At 36.7% G+C, this 16,654-nt stretch overlaps 1 protein-coding gene across 1 annotated transcript in view; it reads right to left on the reverse strand.

The window, feature by feature from the left end:
• ANKRD31 (ankyrin repeat domain 31) overlaps positions 1–16,654 on the reverse strand; it is a 66,701-nt gene that overhangs the window by 2,096 nt on the left and 47,951 nt on the right. The window contains exons 22-25 of the mRNA XM_063319582.1: positions 14,386–14,526; positions 13,731–13,827; positions 13,414–13,418; positions 10,256–10,448 (exon numbers count right to left, since the gene is read on the reverse strand). Of these exons, the coding sequence (XP_063175652.1) occupies positions 10,256–10,448; positions 13,414–13,418; positions 13,731–13,827; positions 14,386–14,526 (436 nt within the window). The remainder of the gene's footprint in view (positions 1–10,255; positions 10,449–13,413; positions 13,419–13,730; positions 13,828–14,385; positions 14,527–16,654) is intronic.

The following is a 16,654-nucleotide window of genomic DNA, read 5'->3' on the forward strand; positions in this document are numbered from 1 at the left end:
TTCAGTTTCACATATTGTCCACAAAGGCGTAAGTTTAGTATACTTCCCCAAAATTAAGGAAACACTCTCACAGAGAATTCCCTTCCTACATTCTCGAAAGGACTATATAAAAAGGAAAGCACACACTTGTATACAAGAAACTGCAGGAATGAACAATGGGTATTTGCAACCTTTAAATATCTGCTGGACTGAAGCAACTATGGCTATGCATAAGCTTAAGGCACTTGTGTCAGTGCAGGAGAAGCTGAAATTTTAGTTTTCACTGTTAAAATCAGTAACAAAGTACCACTGTAAAGACCCAGCAGTAAGAAGTGTTACAAGACATTTTCTCCATAAGAGCATGGACTCCAAAAGGCACTTGGAATTGTGTTTTCAGATTTACTTGCTTTTGCTCATGTTTCATCCACACTTTCTCCCTTTGGTACCCTTGCACAGAATGTAAGATCTGCTGAGCTGCCACAACCACACTGACACAGAAACTGCCAGTGAGGGCAGAAGTGTCACAAGTAGCAGATGTTATGAAGAGAGGGAGGGCTGTCAAGAAAGTAGGAATGGCCCCTGTTTAAAAAAAAAACCTAAAAATCACACAACAAAAAACAGTGTTCAGGCAGCATTTAAGTGTCTCGAGAAACAAAACTGCATAGGTGTTTCAGGATGATTACATCAGTTAACATAAATCCTTCTCAAAATGCAGAGAAAACATGTTTGAACATGACACCGGTTGGCCTTTTATCTTGCACTTATGTCTGGGCTACCACATGCCATCCCAAGAGTTTGTCTTTCTCTGTTATTACCAGAGTTTTCCAGCTGCGTCACCTATACTGATTCCAAAATGCAAATATATTCACTGAACTGACAACATCAGTAGGCCCCGATGCAAAAGAATCAGTGTATCTTGTAGGTATCAGACCTTTTAACTCCATGTCTCGATGAGGATTTCCCTGCCATTTCCTGATTTCCAGGAGCTCACCACCCAAAGCAGTGAAGTGGTGAATTGCTATTAGAAGTGAGAGGTCTGTGTTCAGAAAGGCAAATACAGAGTCTTCTGTGTGAGGCTGTATGTCATTCCACACCCAAGACATCCACAGCAAAACTTCTCACTCCAGTGAGAACAGGATTGCATGCGGTATCTCATGCCCTCCGTGCATCTTCAGTACGCTCGTGCCACATAGTGGAACAAAAAGTGTGATCTGATGTCTAGGGTATAGTTAAGTATCTTGGACCACAACAACGATGGGCAGGCTGAATGTAAGTCCCACCTGAGAATTTACATCGCAATGCTCCTCACAGAGTCTTTATCGCTCATGAAGCAACACTCAGCTTCACCAGAAGGAGTCAACTTACACACTCACATGGAAGTGATGTTTCAAAGGGCATAAACAGGAATCCTTGGATGGGAAGTCACAAAATAGTTTTAAGGACACCTTCAGGTAAAAATGATCTGAAAAGAAAGTCTGGCATTTTTTTTATAAAATAAACTGGCAGAAACTGAGCTGAAACACTGACATTAATACTGAGCCTAGAGTGACATGACAGGCATGACTTAAATGTGTTTTGATTTGTTGAAGAAAGCTTTTTTGTGCTGAAATGCCCACACACATGTAAGTACAGGAAAATTTCTTGTCAAAGTCTGAAGTTCGTTTAACATCCCGTTTTGAGAGACCATACTTGGAGAAAAGAGATTCCTTTCTTACTTTGGAAATGCTCCTCCCAGCACTCTAACTGCAATATTCTAACTTATTTACTAAAAATTCTCAACTCATATTTGAACATGTAATAAAGACATGACCAAATAAATCTATTGAATTAACTTTTTTTCAGCAGTTGACACCTTTTTTTGTTGATTCCTTTGGATCAAATTAATGTTTTACCTATTGGATTAAGATTTTGTAGATTAAGTATCAGCAGTCTACCATAAATACAATTTTACCTGAGTGAATAATTAAAATCTCTACTCTCTCTAATTGCTACTTTTCAGTAATTTAGGTAACAGTCAACAGTTAGCAAAAGTACAGTAATTTATACATCCCAAAGCTGTCCTCCTCAGTTCCAACCGAGGAGTTGTGTTTGATGTGCTTATCAGTGTTTGATATCAAAGTTCCTATATCAATAGAGAATTTTTCTTTTTTTCCCCCTAGTGATGGGTCAGTATTTGAACACTTAGCCCCTGTGTTTTTTCCTCCACATTCTGACACAGCTGACTAATGTCTTTCCAATTTCCATTTTTCTTTCTCAATTCTTTTTCCCTTTTCTCTCTCCCTTTGCTTACTATTATTTTTAATCTTTTAATACCCACTTTGATGTTTCCCTTCTCCCTTTTGTTGTCTGTTAACTCTCATCCCCTCACAAAAGACTGGCAGCTTATGGGCTGTAAGCAGTGGACAAAGGCTTCCATACTGCTGTCCAAAACTCATCTTAGTGCTTCAGTTACAGAAGAAACCTTAGTAAGGTAAGATGCACAAGGCAGGGTCTTTCTTGGCTTTCCTATTCTTGCTGTCCTGTTAGGCGTGCTCAGTTTTCTGCCATCTTCATGAATGACAAGAGAAAGTATCAATCACTATCAATATCAGAATGAGCATTTTTTCCCCACAAATCTGGGGAAAAAGTTGTCTCTTGCGACTTTTTCCATCCTGCTTGCCAATAGCTTTTCTGTCTCTGTTGGCATCTATATTTTTTAGCCTTATAGTTTTGCAACCATTCTAAATGTGTTTCAACTTGTGTTTCCATTTTGTTACAGCTTTACAAGACCTTGTCTCTGCGGCTGCTAAGAACTGGAATATTGTATTTAAGGAGAATTCCTGTCAGCGGTGCAACTATACAAACGTCAGACCAGAATCTCCAATTGCATAAAGGCTAGTCACCAAAGACGGGCACTTCTGCACACAGTCACCATTCTCTGAACATTAAAATAGCCCCTGAAAGATCAGTTTTTTAAAAATGTCTATCCCATCAATATCCTTATTTTTTCCAAGCAAGAAAGTGTTGGAGCTATCCAGAGATATGGTTAAGCATTTTATAACTATTTTTCTTGTGTAAATTATTTGTAAAATGAATTAAAATGCTCTCGCAGTTTAAGCAACGTATTTGAGTCAATTTACACATATCAGTAAATTCAGTTTCAATACTCTTGTAAAACAGGTAAAGATTATTATCACATCTGAGGGAAAGATGAACTGATTTGCAGTATCTGTGGCAATGACACAGGAGATGTTATTCTTCTGACTCAAATGGATCTGGTTCAGTGCAGCTAGTCTAGACATGGGATACAGATGCGTAAGCAAACAGAAGATCTAAGAACAACATACTTATAGGTGACAGCATTTGATCTAGAGTGCCACAAGGGAATACTTAGAACAAAAATCTGTCTTAAGAGCTTCCAAGTTTCTTGGGCCTTATCCACACTCCCCTCAAGAACTTGGAAACAGAGAAAACCTGTCACAATACAAGAGTCTCAATAGGCGTTGCTCATTCAGACCAAGTCAGGCCTTGGAAATGACAGCTAATGCCTCGCATAAACAACATTTTTGGTTTCTCTGACTCTTTAAAAAGGCTGCCACTGAATTGAGGCATGTGAATTCTGCCCATGCTAGAGGTAATTTTGAAAATAACTTTTCTTTCAGTTCATCAAGACCTGGTACTTTGGAAAAAGAGATGTCTCTGGACAGATTGTCATTGTAAGACCAGATCTTTCTCTGACAAAATACGACGCTTTCCTGGTACTTTATTTTATTTTTTTTCCCCTCAAAATGCCTTTGCTTTTTCCCAGGTCTGTCCACAGTTCTTGATTTACTTCATGAGATATAGATCTTAGTTCTTTTTTCCTTCTGTGAATGCTGGAGTCCAAGGTCTCTGTCTTAACAAACCAATCAACAGGAATGATCTTTTTCTAACAGTCAGACACCTGAAGTTAAGGTGTCCATCCCCTAAAAGATACAGTCCAGCAGGGGTTTTTGGCTAATTGCTTTGTGATCCTCTGTGTCCACCCACATCCCTATTTTGAATGTACTTTTTCCCAAATAATTAATTTATCAGGTGATCCTAAGTTATGCATTTTTGCATTGTTAGTTATAACCCTTCAAAAAAACCTGAAGCTTATTAGTAACACCTTATGAAATAAAAAAATAACTTCATGTTCGAAACTAATGGACTACAATGACCAGATACTTCATAGCACAGCTATAGCAGTACCAAAAGGACTTAGAGCATCTTCTGATAGTCCCTTAGCCTACAGTTCATTCCTTCGCATATCAGATACAACTCACCATGCATATTCTATAGGTTCAGTTCATCATTTGCCTATAACTAAAATTTGTATATCAATAATGTGCAACTTAATTCACATTTCCACAATTCATTAAGTCTATTCTGTTGCTTCTAGACAAAATGCTACATCTGAGAAAGTAATATTTCTTCCTCCACTCAATAGGGTATTCCTCAGAAGTTCATTCTTTCTTTTTGTCCTCCAGTGAGATTGGCAAAAGCAATGCCATAAAGCAGAAAAAAAGATTAGCTATCTAGAATTATTCTTTGAAAGTATCTCCTAACAGTGGGCTTTTCTTGTTACACTCTGTATCTGCATTGAAAAAGGACTGCAGGTATGATTACGATCAAGGTATGATTAAAGATCAAGAATTTGTGCTTTTTATTCTAAAGCAGAAGTTTTGAGGTTTATGTTGAAATTTCTTAAATTATTTTATATTTCATGTGGCAGAAAGTATTGTTCCCACAACACAGACCTTAAGATGTACTTTTTTGAGAGATACAATTAATAGTAAATTTTTCTGTTTCTACTTGTCTGTAAAAATGTAATATATTAATAATACTTTATAGCTTTCTTGCAAGCATTGCCTAGATCAGTGATATAAACACAATATATTATTCCCCATTAAAACTGTTGCCTACATTATCATCTTATACAGTAATTGTTTTTTCTCTTCTAGATACATTGGGAATACACTTGTTAGCCAGTAACAAACACTTTATATGATATGATACATTCTGAATTATTATTCTCCAGGGTCCTTGGATTGGTGTATTAAGATATGTTGAGTTTTTCATTTAGCAATGTGGAGAACTCAAAGTCTCCAATCTATTACAGAAATCCATCAATGTTACAATAACCTATCAGGGAAACAAGAGAATACTTTAAATCTCAGCTGCTCTTACCTTGTTTAGTATAGCTGTAACATGATTTTTTCCTCAAAAGGTGAGAGAGGAACAACTGACATACATGCAAATACCAATCGGGAAGTTTACACAGTGTCCCAGAAAAGAATCTATATTCAAGATTGAATTTATAAAGAAATAAAACATAATAAAATAAGTACTTTTAAAACAAAACATAATGCCTGATTCCATTTTTCTCACACAAATATTTTTATATGGCTGTCCAGACAGCCTTTTCGTTTCTCAATTAAGTCAATCACTCTATTTAATTACCAAATTACCGAGTTCGAGTTCAACAACAACAAATGTATACACTAGTATCCTTTATTAAAAGGCACTAAGATTGCTCTAAAATGATTCATAGCAGACTATTTATTGGTATGACTAGCAGGGTGCAGGTTCCCACTATATGTTTCTTTCTTTTTAAACTTACTGAGTTATTATTGTATACTTGATTGTACACTCATTTGGAAGGAAAATACATGGTTCTCTGAAATTATTTCTAACCATTTTAGAAAACCTGAATTTATTGAGCCAAGATAGTGGATAAAAAGCAGTTCCAGGGGCAACCTTGAGTAATTAAAAACAGAACATTTTAAAATTCTTGCAGTTTATAGCACACTGAGGTGCAGATTGGAACAAATGGAAGACAAAGCATAAATCAATTTTAAGCTCAGGTCAGAACAGCTATTTGATACAAAAACCAGTAGCTCATGTTTTTCATGCACTGGCAAAACCTACAGGAGCTGTGACTCATTTGGTGGGTTTTATGTACAGCCTCAGAACAATTTCTAGAGCCTTCTCCTAGGCTATTATCATGTCGTGATTTAAAAGACTGAATTGTTCTGTTTAGAAGCTCTGGCCCAACTTTGTTAAAAATCACTCCTGAAAAAGAGTAATATAAAATTGTGACATAATCTGAACGCCCACCACCAGTAAGATCATCAGGTAGTCTCCCAAATACTTTCATTTCACATTACCAGACTGTGGCATCAAAAAAGTCTTGTCTTCTCTGCTTCAGGCAAAGTAGCAGCTGAAGCCACTGCCCCTTGAAGCTTGCTGTCTATCACGCTGCCTTTGATTTATTGCTTTCATAAGTAAGATAAGAAAAGATAAGATATGTTCTAGGAATATTATCTACAAGAGTTCTGTTTGTCTTAGTCTTCTCTCAGCCTCCATGGGACCACCAAAGCAGATGAAAATGTTACAGTGCAGCTGATGAATTAAGAAGGTAGACCAGTTTTCAAAGGATTTCTTTTACAACTTGTTTCACAAAGTAAAAAGGCCAGAAAGCCAGTGTTTAAAGCTCCTGACTAGGGGTCAATTTACTTATTTTTAGCCAGGATTCTTAAGGAAACAGGGTTTCTATATGCAACAAAGAGAGATTACAAGTTTTAACAAGCAAGATTCCAGCTAGATATATTGGGGAAAAAAATCACCATGAGCACAGTTTAAGCAGCACATAAATACGTTGTACAGAGATGTTGTGGAATATCCATCCCGGAAGATATTCAGAATTTGACTGGACAACGCACTGAGCAACCTTATCTAACTTGGAAGCTAGTCCTACTTCAAACAGGAGGTTGGACTACAGACCTCCTGAGGCCACACTTAACTTATACTGGTCTATGGTTCTGTGCAATCACACTGTCACCTACTTACTTTTGAAGCAATTTGCCAGTTTCAGAAAAACAAGACTGACAGGTAAGAAATACAGACATTGAATTCTCAGAATTGGCTTCCATGGTATGTATGTAGTCCCTGAGAGTTGCTGCTTCTTTTTTTTTTTTTTTTTTCCCCTTTTTGGCCTCCTAAAAAGTGACTGTTGTTTGGCTCTTGCTAGCCACATAGCTCAACTTTGAGTCAGTCATACAACATTCTACCTTCTACCTTGCTGACAGTCAAATAAGAGAAGGTAAAGGATTTTGGAAAGCAAGAGAGTGCAGATGGAGGAAGCCTATACTTCAGTCCTGGTATGCAAAGTTACTGGGAAATATGGCTTTATAAATTCTGTTGACAGAACTATGTGCTTCTTTGTAAAGTATGTAAGCACCTAAAGCAAATGCCTAGAACTTTAAAGTACTGGAAAATACATCTAAATATTTTGTCTGCAAGCCATAAGGAAGAGAAAATAGTATAATAGCTGCACCTTGAGATACCTCTGAGGTGGAAGAAGATTATGGATAAAGTATTTGTCATCAGTCTCACTTCACTTTCAAAGAGCAAAATACAAAGAATACACAGTTCATCTCCCAGTCTTTCACTGTCACATAAACAGGGACATTGTGTAGTTGATGAATATTCTTCTATAGGTAATAATGAAAACACCTATATTAGATGCTGGGGTTTTGTTTTCATGGGGTTTTTGGTGTTTGGTGTTTTTTTGTGGTTTGTTGGGTTGTTTTTTGGGTTTTATCTTGTTTTTCTTTTAAACAAATCCAAGTACTTCTCTTCCATATTATTATCACCATTACTGATGATGATGATGAGCCATTACTTCAATAACACCCAATCCAAAAAAATCAGATATACAGAATCAAGCTCCTTTAAGGCATGCCATTTTGTTCAAACAATAAATAAACTTGGGGTTCTCAGTTTATAGCTTGACTTTTCAATCAGTAAATAACATTCATCTTTTCCAGCTTTCCTCCAAAAGCATGAAGATAAGAATAGTAGAGTTTTCCAGTGAAAGCAGTTCCTGACATAACTGCCTGAGCCTAAGCAGAGTCTGGGACTCTGAACTGGAGTATTATGCAGCACAAAATGCATTGCAAGCTTTCAAGAACAGTAACATTTCTTTGCATTACAATTACATGTAGCTTTAAACACATTGCAGGAAAAATATATTACAATGGGCTAGGTTTGTTGTTTGGACTAACACCAAAGTAATATCTTCAACCAGTTCAAAGATGCATATGAGATCCCTCTTCTGAAGAATTTACAATTTAAAGTCTAACAGAAGATTCCTGCAAATACACACATGTGATGTTTATTAATAGCCCAATTTTACACCTGCCTATGAGATACTGAAATACTTAATAACTTGGTTTCATTCTACTGGAGCAATTCATTTGTATTTAAATGGATTCTCCTGCCAAGTCAGCAGTTTCAGCATCACAACTCTGTACTGGTGCACAAGACAAGCAGGTAAAATTGACTAGCAAGAAAACTGAAATTAATTACTCTTCTATCATTTTCCAGGACTAGTAAAGCCCAGAAAGTAAACTAGTTAAAAGCCACTTCATACAGCCAAGCTTTACATTCACAATTTATTTAGCATGAAGTAAAACAGCAATGGTATTGTGTATCTGACTGGATCTTTGGAAACAAAGGTAGAGGGCAAACAAGTACAGCAAATCCATCTATGGTCTATGGGGCTTCTCATGGCACTTCCAAAGCTTCATATAAGAGACTCAACGAAATACTCACCCTGAGACACTTGTTTTTAAAGGAATTTCCTTCTTAAGTAGGAGTTTGCTTTTCATAGTTTGCTTTCAAAAATATTTTTGGTCAGACTATGAAACCTGAAAAGCTTGTCCTCAGAACTGGATGCAAAAGGTTTGGGTTCTATAAGCTAGAGACGTGGAAACTGGGCTGGTGGTTAAAATTTTTTAAAGGTTATACTGCATGTTAAGAAGTTTCTTCCTTCAATTAACAGTGTAATTCTAGTAGCTATAAACGGAAGTGTATATATGGAACAACAGTTCTGTAAATTTTTGACTGTATTATGAATCTGTAATTTTGCATAATCCCCACTGTCTGTTAGCAGTTACCTTTGCTACAAAATGACTCTACACTCTTGCTACATTTCCACACAGGATTGAGCACTCTTAGATAACAGGGCAGCAAGGAGCATACGTGCTATAAAACCATTATCTTGGTAAGCAGAATGATAACTAGTAACTGTATTTGAGAAAACACAGATGTGGCTGTTCATCTGTTCAGCAGAGAAATGTAATTCCTATAAACCACAACCTGTGTAACTTTTCAATTCATATCAAAGGGCAGTTCAACATGGGTTTTTTGATACGTAAATGTGAATACAATCTACTACACAATCTATTTTTCATAACTTGAAATAATACATCCCTCCAAATATTCTCCCCTGGCATTTAAGATACTATGTCTATTTGCTTCTATTACCAAAAAAAAAAAAAAAAAAGAAGAAGAAAGAACTAATGGGATAACAAAGTATTTTCTGCAGAGGACTCTCAGCTCTGGGGTTTACTTAATCCTTTGCACTGTAGCTACAGGACCTATGTATAGATTTGCAGAAGCATAAGGAATTGCTTTGTTATGTGGGTACACTTTCCATTTACAATGGCTCACACTGACACTGATTAGGCACTTCACCTCTGATTTGCTTCTTACTGCCTCTCACAGCAGACCTGACTCAGCACTGTTACCCACTTCAGTCCAAACTGTTACCTGACATTGGGCACAGCGGAGGCTTGAGCTGACAGCTCTGGCTTTGAGCTGTGGTCTATCAGGTCATCCCTCTGCAGTGTAATCAAAGGTGGCAGAGGCAAAAATACTAGGTCAAAGTGCAGTTGAGCACTGTTCAAATTGTACTAATATTATGGATAGCGTTTAACGTGCAATCAACATAAAAACCTAATACTGAAAACATGAAGTTACAAGCTCAGCCAACCCCACAAAGATCAGAGCATCTTCAGAAACATTTCCACTCTTCCCTTTAAATTAGATTACATGAGATTATTCAGCAATGCTTTTGCATCACATTTCTCTGTCTAAATCCAGAAGACATTTGTCTATGCTACTATTTTGTGGAGGTATTTAACTGAGTACTTAAAATGATACCAAACTATTTTGTTAACTACACCAAAATAACAAAATGTTTCTAATTTGTACACAGAAGAGTCCAAAACACTGAGCTCTGAAAAACTTCATTATTGTGTGATTTAGATCAATCCAACTCATAAGCAAGAGTCATTTTTCCCCAGCACTCCCTCTCTCCCCCACACAAATCAGTTCCATGCCATCTTACTTTATTTTTCCTTTTGTATCTCTAGTTCAGCCCTTGCACCCACGGTTATGCTTTTTAGGCAGTTATAATAAAAATATTTACTCTTAAATTCCTTGGTAACAGATGCTTCTTTTTCTGTGCATACCAATGTTTTCACAACTTCTGTGTGTGGCAAGGATGGGATTTTTGTCTGCTTATGGCTCAGGTCAAAGCTCCCAAGAGGCTGAGCAACGGAGAGAGTACCAGGACTCTGATGGTGCTGGTTGTGATTGCTGGGGTCCCTCGTGATAAAATTCTTTCCCGAGAGCATAAAAAGATCAAGGCAACTTTGTTCTAAGAACAAACAGTATCATTTAATGCTGATGTTTTACTGGTTTAATGTACAGAGCAGTTGTGCTTTTTTTTTTTTCTTAAAGGTAAATGCTGAAATTTTCACTTAGCGTTACACCACCTAACATACGTAAGGGTAGACTGCTCTGCTGCTTTACCAGCCCAGCCATGGCTGCTGTAAGATGATTGAGGCATTCTCTTTTTTCAAAAACACCCTCCTTCCTTGTCAAAATTACATTAGATGCCATGCAGATTTAACTTGAAAAGTAGCCTACTAAATATAAGCGTGTTTCACTGCTTGTCTCAAGGAAAACGGAAACATACGGTATCACGTATGATCACAGCACTATTCTCATTTGCTTTCATGCAACCATACTGAGTTCAGCTGCTCATTTTATGCTAGATACCTGAAGTAACACTAACATAAACTTTCTGAAACAGCTCCCATGGTTCATCCATTGAGAAATCACCTGAATTCCCTTGAAAACACTCTTTATTCCACACAACTTTGTGGTATTTAATGAACTAAAGGTAAGCAAGAGTTGTTCTAATCTTTACTAGTGGCTAATGGTTATTAACGGCAGTAAGGGATTGCCAGAGCACAAGAACTGCACTAGTCATGCCATTTTCCAAAGACCATTTTCCTGAAATAATAATCTGCAAAACGAATGTATGTATCATGTTTACTTTAACAACTGGATATGCTTTTATTTTAAGCCACTTTGCCGGAATTTCAATGTGAAATAGCTAACACTAACATCTGCTCTGCAACTGACATCTGCTCGTCAGCTGACATCTGCTTCTGAATCCTTGTTATTCTTGGTCATTTTTAGCAAACATTATGTCATCATTACATGTATCAGAAAGCACAGAGGAATAAATTCCAAGCCATATAATCACTGTTTCTTCTGCTCTTCTATACAAAGATATTCTAAAAGTACTGTTTCTTTTCTTAATATTTAATTCTCACTCAGACTGGAATACAGTAATCCCTGCTTTCTGCTAGTGTGATCCTAGAAGAGACTACAGGCTCAGACTCAAAGAAGGAACATAAAGCGAAATTTAGTTACAATTTAGATGACTAATTCCAAAATTGCAATCTTTAAAGCTTCTGTTCAACACCTGCAATGGTCTGTGACTGCTTTACTTCACGGACTTTTCAAATCTTTTGAATTAATATTCCTCAGGTACCTAAAAATCTGCTGCTATACAAATCCTGAAGTACCTTAATCTCAACCAAGCTGAAAAGCTGTGACATTGCTTATGCTCGCAGCCGCAGAGCACAAACTCCTTCACCTGTCTTGCCTAGGGACCTTGATTTGGTAGAGGTTCTTAGGACATGCTTCCTAAATTGAGCTCTGTACGAAGTTCAGTGGTAGCTGCTTTTTTTTTAAATGACAGCCAGATACAGCCACTGCCTGTACCATTTTCCTCCCGCTTCCCCGTCCTCTTCATACACAAGCACTTCAATGAACACTGAGCTAAGATACAGGAAGCAAGGAGGTGTGTGGCGTATTTAAAATAATAGCATTCTCCTCCAAAAACTCCTCAAATAACATTCCTCTCCTCAAATTACCTGGCTCCAGCCTTCTTTTTTAACAATGCTCTGGGATACTCAGAAGAAAATTCAATTCATTAATACAGAAAGAAAAAAAGAAGATTGATTCTTTACAAAAGGAGGATAAATTTCTACTATAAAATACACCCAGGCTATAAGTATATTAGAAAGATAAAAGAGTACCTGGGAATGTCCCCAGGCAAGTGGCACAGAATAGGTCGCATCCACACCAGCAAACTTTCGAGCAGGATGGCTGCAGGCAAAATGCCTGTTGGGAACAGCCCTTGGAACAAGCCAACTCCTGAACCGGGCCTGCAAACTATTCAGGAGCTGCCCAATGCCAGCAACTGTTTTCACAATACAGCACTGCACGTTAATCATCTTCTGGAACGATTTAAATCACTGTTAATTTCCTACTATGTATCTGGCCCTGTAGTATCTGCAACGGAACTGAAACTGACAATACTTTGGCTCTCCCTCCCTCAGTTTCTCACCCAGATGATTCACCTCAATGCCTAACCATTAGGCATTACCATGATCTTAAATTACAAGCAACAAAAAAACTTCTTTAAATATTCTTTCCCAGATTTTCCTGGGCTATTGGTGAAAAACATGGGAAAAACCCACCACTTACTGATCTTCAGGCTGATTTTTGTTTGTCAAGAATATTTTTTGAATAAATGAATTTCTCTGTTTTAGAAGTTACAGTGTTTATCATAAATTTTCCAGGAGAAGAATAATTTACAAGAACTAGTGAAATATTCAAAAGCCTATTAAAAAGTTACGAGCCTAAATCCATTTTTAAGTCACTTACACCTGGTATAAGCTTAAGTTACTGAAGCAGGGCAATGTAAACTCATCATCTGGATGCTCTTAGCCTGAAGCAAATACCAGTAGATCATGGTCGTCTGCACATCAAATGAGTTATTTTAAATTATCATCTTTTAATTTACTTTTAGTATGTTAAGAACAGACCAAGCCGGGTATCCTAATTCACATGAGGTGCAGTGTGTCATCAAATTAACAGAATTAATCACAAAAGCCCAAACGCTTTTCAGACTCCAAGTGCAACTGGCTGTCAAGGGGACTTGGGTTTCCCTGGGAACACATTATTTATCAAAATTAGGCTGAAGTTCTTAAGTCTGCCGGGCAGTTCTGAAAAAATTGTTCAATGTCATTTTGTCATATCAATGCACTCTGTTTCATATGACTGTTTATTTTTAGAGAATGAACTATCCCCCTAGTTATTACTGTTGCTTGGGCACACGGGTATTTCTACCAACACAGATTATTTAATGTGATTTTAAGATGTACTTGTGATAAAAACTTATGCTAGAGCATCTGAGTTTCAAACAGAATAAAAAAGTATTACATTAGCTTATCAAAAACTTCACTATATATTAAATATTTTTAATGTAAAATGTTACATAAATATTTTTTACATAGTAACCAAGTCATTAGTAATTATTCTCTTCACACAAACAATTTACATAAGAAAAGAAACACACTTCTTTATAGATTAAGTCTATGTTCCGGCACTACTTATTTTTCAAACCCAAGATCTGTGATAAGCACATAGCCCAGAAAAAAATCAGAAAACAACAGAGGAGTTTTGGAATTTAAGTTCTTTAGAAATCACTTTCTACTTGTTTCAGCCATGGCAGATATTAGATTTTAAGTGGTACATACCCAAAGGATCTCTTTCTTGACGTGGTAATTCCAGGTCACTAGAAACTGACACTTCTTCAACAAGAAATTTTGACAACTGTGTCCCAAGATATGTAACCTGTACAAACAAATTTAAATGGATAACTAGTCATTTTAATTAGTATTTTTTCTGATACATGTAAAAATGGCACTTTTCTTATAAAACTGTGTTTATACACTGAACAGTCTAATCTTTGTAAAGATCAAGCAGAAATTCTGGTCTTTCAAATTCTTAATGAAAAAAAGCGTAATACAACCCATCTGCAAAGCCCTTTAAACTCTGCCGGTATTTTTGCAACATTTGTCCCCGATATTCAATAAACCTGCTCCTTTTTATTCTAACTACTTTTCAGCTATTTCTGTCAGTCTCTTAATCACCTTTAAAACTACTTTTTCAAAGCTCTGATAACTTACAGAGTGGGCATTCCACATTTTCTCAATACTCGTGACTAGTTCACCACTGTACAACTACAGCTATGTAGCTCTTTCTTTGCTGCAGATTCATTAAGAGTAAGAATACTTTTTTAAATTTAGGCTTGTACTCTCTTTTGCTTTAAGAACAATAAGGTGATCCAGATTAGTGAAATTTGTTATTGCCATTTATTATTGCTATTTTTGAGACTAAAATCAGGCCTACCTTATTCCACACATACTTCCATGTCACAGAAATATCACTTCCTAGTAGTTCTTTAACCCACTGAACTGGATTCTCCAGTATTTGTCTCTTACTCGTTCTGATCTTGCCATTGCTTAAAAGCGTGGCTTTATGACTAAATTCCTAAAAAAAAAATTAAGAAATAATTTTCAACTCATAAATTAATAAATCTGAATTAATATCCTTAAAACATTAAAAAATGCTGAATATAGCTGAAAAGTTGCAGTTAATTCCGGTTTTCTCTGTAAAAATTTAATGAATTTAATGCCATTATCATCAACAGTGGTATGTAAAATAAGAGTATTTATTCCAGCAGAAGAAGATGTTTTGGCCACACAGACACCAAAAATCTCCCTATGTATGTCTATCACAACTGCATGTGCATCTTAGTTCCTCTTAGATGTAACAAGGCTGTGAATAAATGCAACAGTGAAGTAAGGAACTCACCTGAGGCAAGTCTGTGCAACAAGAAACTGTTACTCACATGCAATTTGCCTTACACATGTGGAACAAATGCACGTCACAGAGAAACTCCAGCAATGATTCAAAGATGAAATATGTTTGTATAAAAACTTCACCTGTGTCAAGGGACATCACTTACCCATTTTAAGAGGAATCTGATGGCCTTGTCTTGCGCAAAATTACATATACTGCCTTTTTGATACTGCTAAGACAGCCTGCAAACATACAATGCACCTCCAGAAGCACGGCTTACAGTTGTTTATAGTTCAGTAATGCAAAAATTAGCTGCTGACAAACTACGTCAGAACTTAATAAGGTTGCTTAGCATGCGTGAGTTTAAACAATCAGAATAAGAAAATCATCCACCAACAAATATTGAACCACCTCCTACCATATCCACTGGCTTGGGGTGTCTATGAGAATCTATATTTAGATGTTCAACCCAAATATTTTAATGAACACTTAATCCAGTTCACAGTTTCATAGCTTACGTCTACAGCGTTCAAAAACTGTATTTTGCCTGTCCAAAGCTAATCTTAAGTAAGAAGTACATCTCTATAATGAAAAAGAAGGAAACTTTACCGATCATCTCATCTTTGCAACACAACACACACTGGCTTCTAAACTTCATTATCTATAACAGTGTCTTACAAGACATAAATGAGTGTCATTTTCATTCTAGTAGAAATCACTGACTTCTGTACACTCCAAACATCAACACTTCAATATAGGGCTATAATTCCTTAAGATCCACATGCATCAAGTCAGTATCACAGATGACAGTCTTGAGAAAAACAGTAAGCATACTGAATCCTTCATCCTTCCATTTAGTCATCTTGAAGTTCAGAGGAACATTACAGGTCCTTTAAAGAAAAGAGGCATGTGTATACCCCTATGACACAGCCCAAAGTAGAGGCTCGTGACTTACTCACACTGCCTTATGTTACAAAACATAAGACCACATGAAATGGCCACTTTCATCAGAAAAGCATTCCCAAGCATATTATAGGTGCCGAAAGCAGAGTCTTTTCTACACTAACTACACCTGGTGAGTTGGCTGAAAAGAACCTTTCATGTTTTAATCAGTATGTTGCCCTGGAAATTAACTAGCTTGCAGCTGGGAATTCAGTCAATAATTCTATCATTCGCTCAATACCCAGCCAGTCCCCTAGCAGCTGCCTTGCAAATCTGCTCTGTATTTGGAGGCACAGGGACATGCTTTTGTATTAAAAATAGGAGGGCGGTGGGGTGGGTTGGTCTGGGATTTTTTTGGCCTTTTTTTTTCCAAATATGGTTCGTACTAGACTGTAAACCAGCTGGCATGTAAGCAAGTAATTTTGCATATATTCATGTCTATCACAGCATTATGAAAACCCTGATGTCACACTTCTTTATTTGAAGGACCGGATAGTTGCTTCTAAGAATCACATTAAGTCATAAAAGTCTTAATGTTCCCGTTCCTTCCAACATGAAAATCAGGTATCACACAATGTAGACCAACCAATGAGTCCACTCTGGTTCTAGCAATAGGAAATGTTAACAAACTGATAATGCGAAGTTAAACACAAATTTTACATATGCAATATTTTGGGTATTAAAATTATGGGCTGACAGAAGACATCATCCATAGCATTTTCCTTTAAAACTCATAAACAATCATCTGCAACCAATGAATAAAAATTTTCAACACTAAGTGCCGAAGATGCGGATTAAACCACAAAAACTGCTGTTTCCTCGTTTCAGTGTCATGGGTTTTTTTTCATTATATGCTCATATCAACATTATTATA

The sequence above is a fragment of the Chroicocephalus ridibundus genome, chromosome Z (assembly GCF_963924245.1).
Source record: "Chroicocephalus ridibundus chromosome Z, bChrRid1.1, whole genome shotgun sequence".
Taxonomy (NCBI): domain Eukaryota; kingdom Metazoa; phylum Chordata; class Aves; order Charadriiformes; family Laridae; genus Chroicocephalus; species Chroicocephalus ridibundus.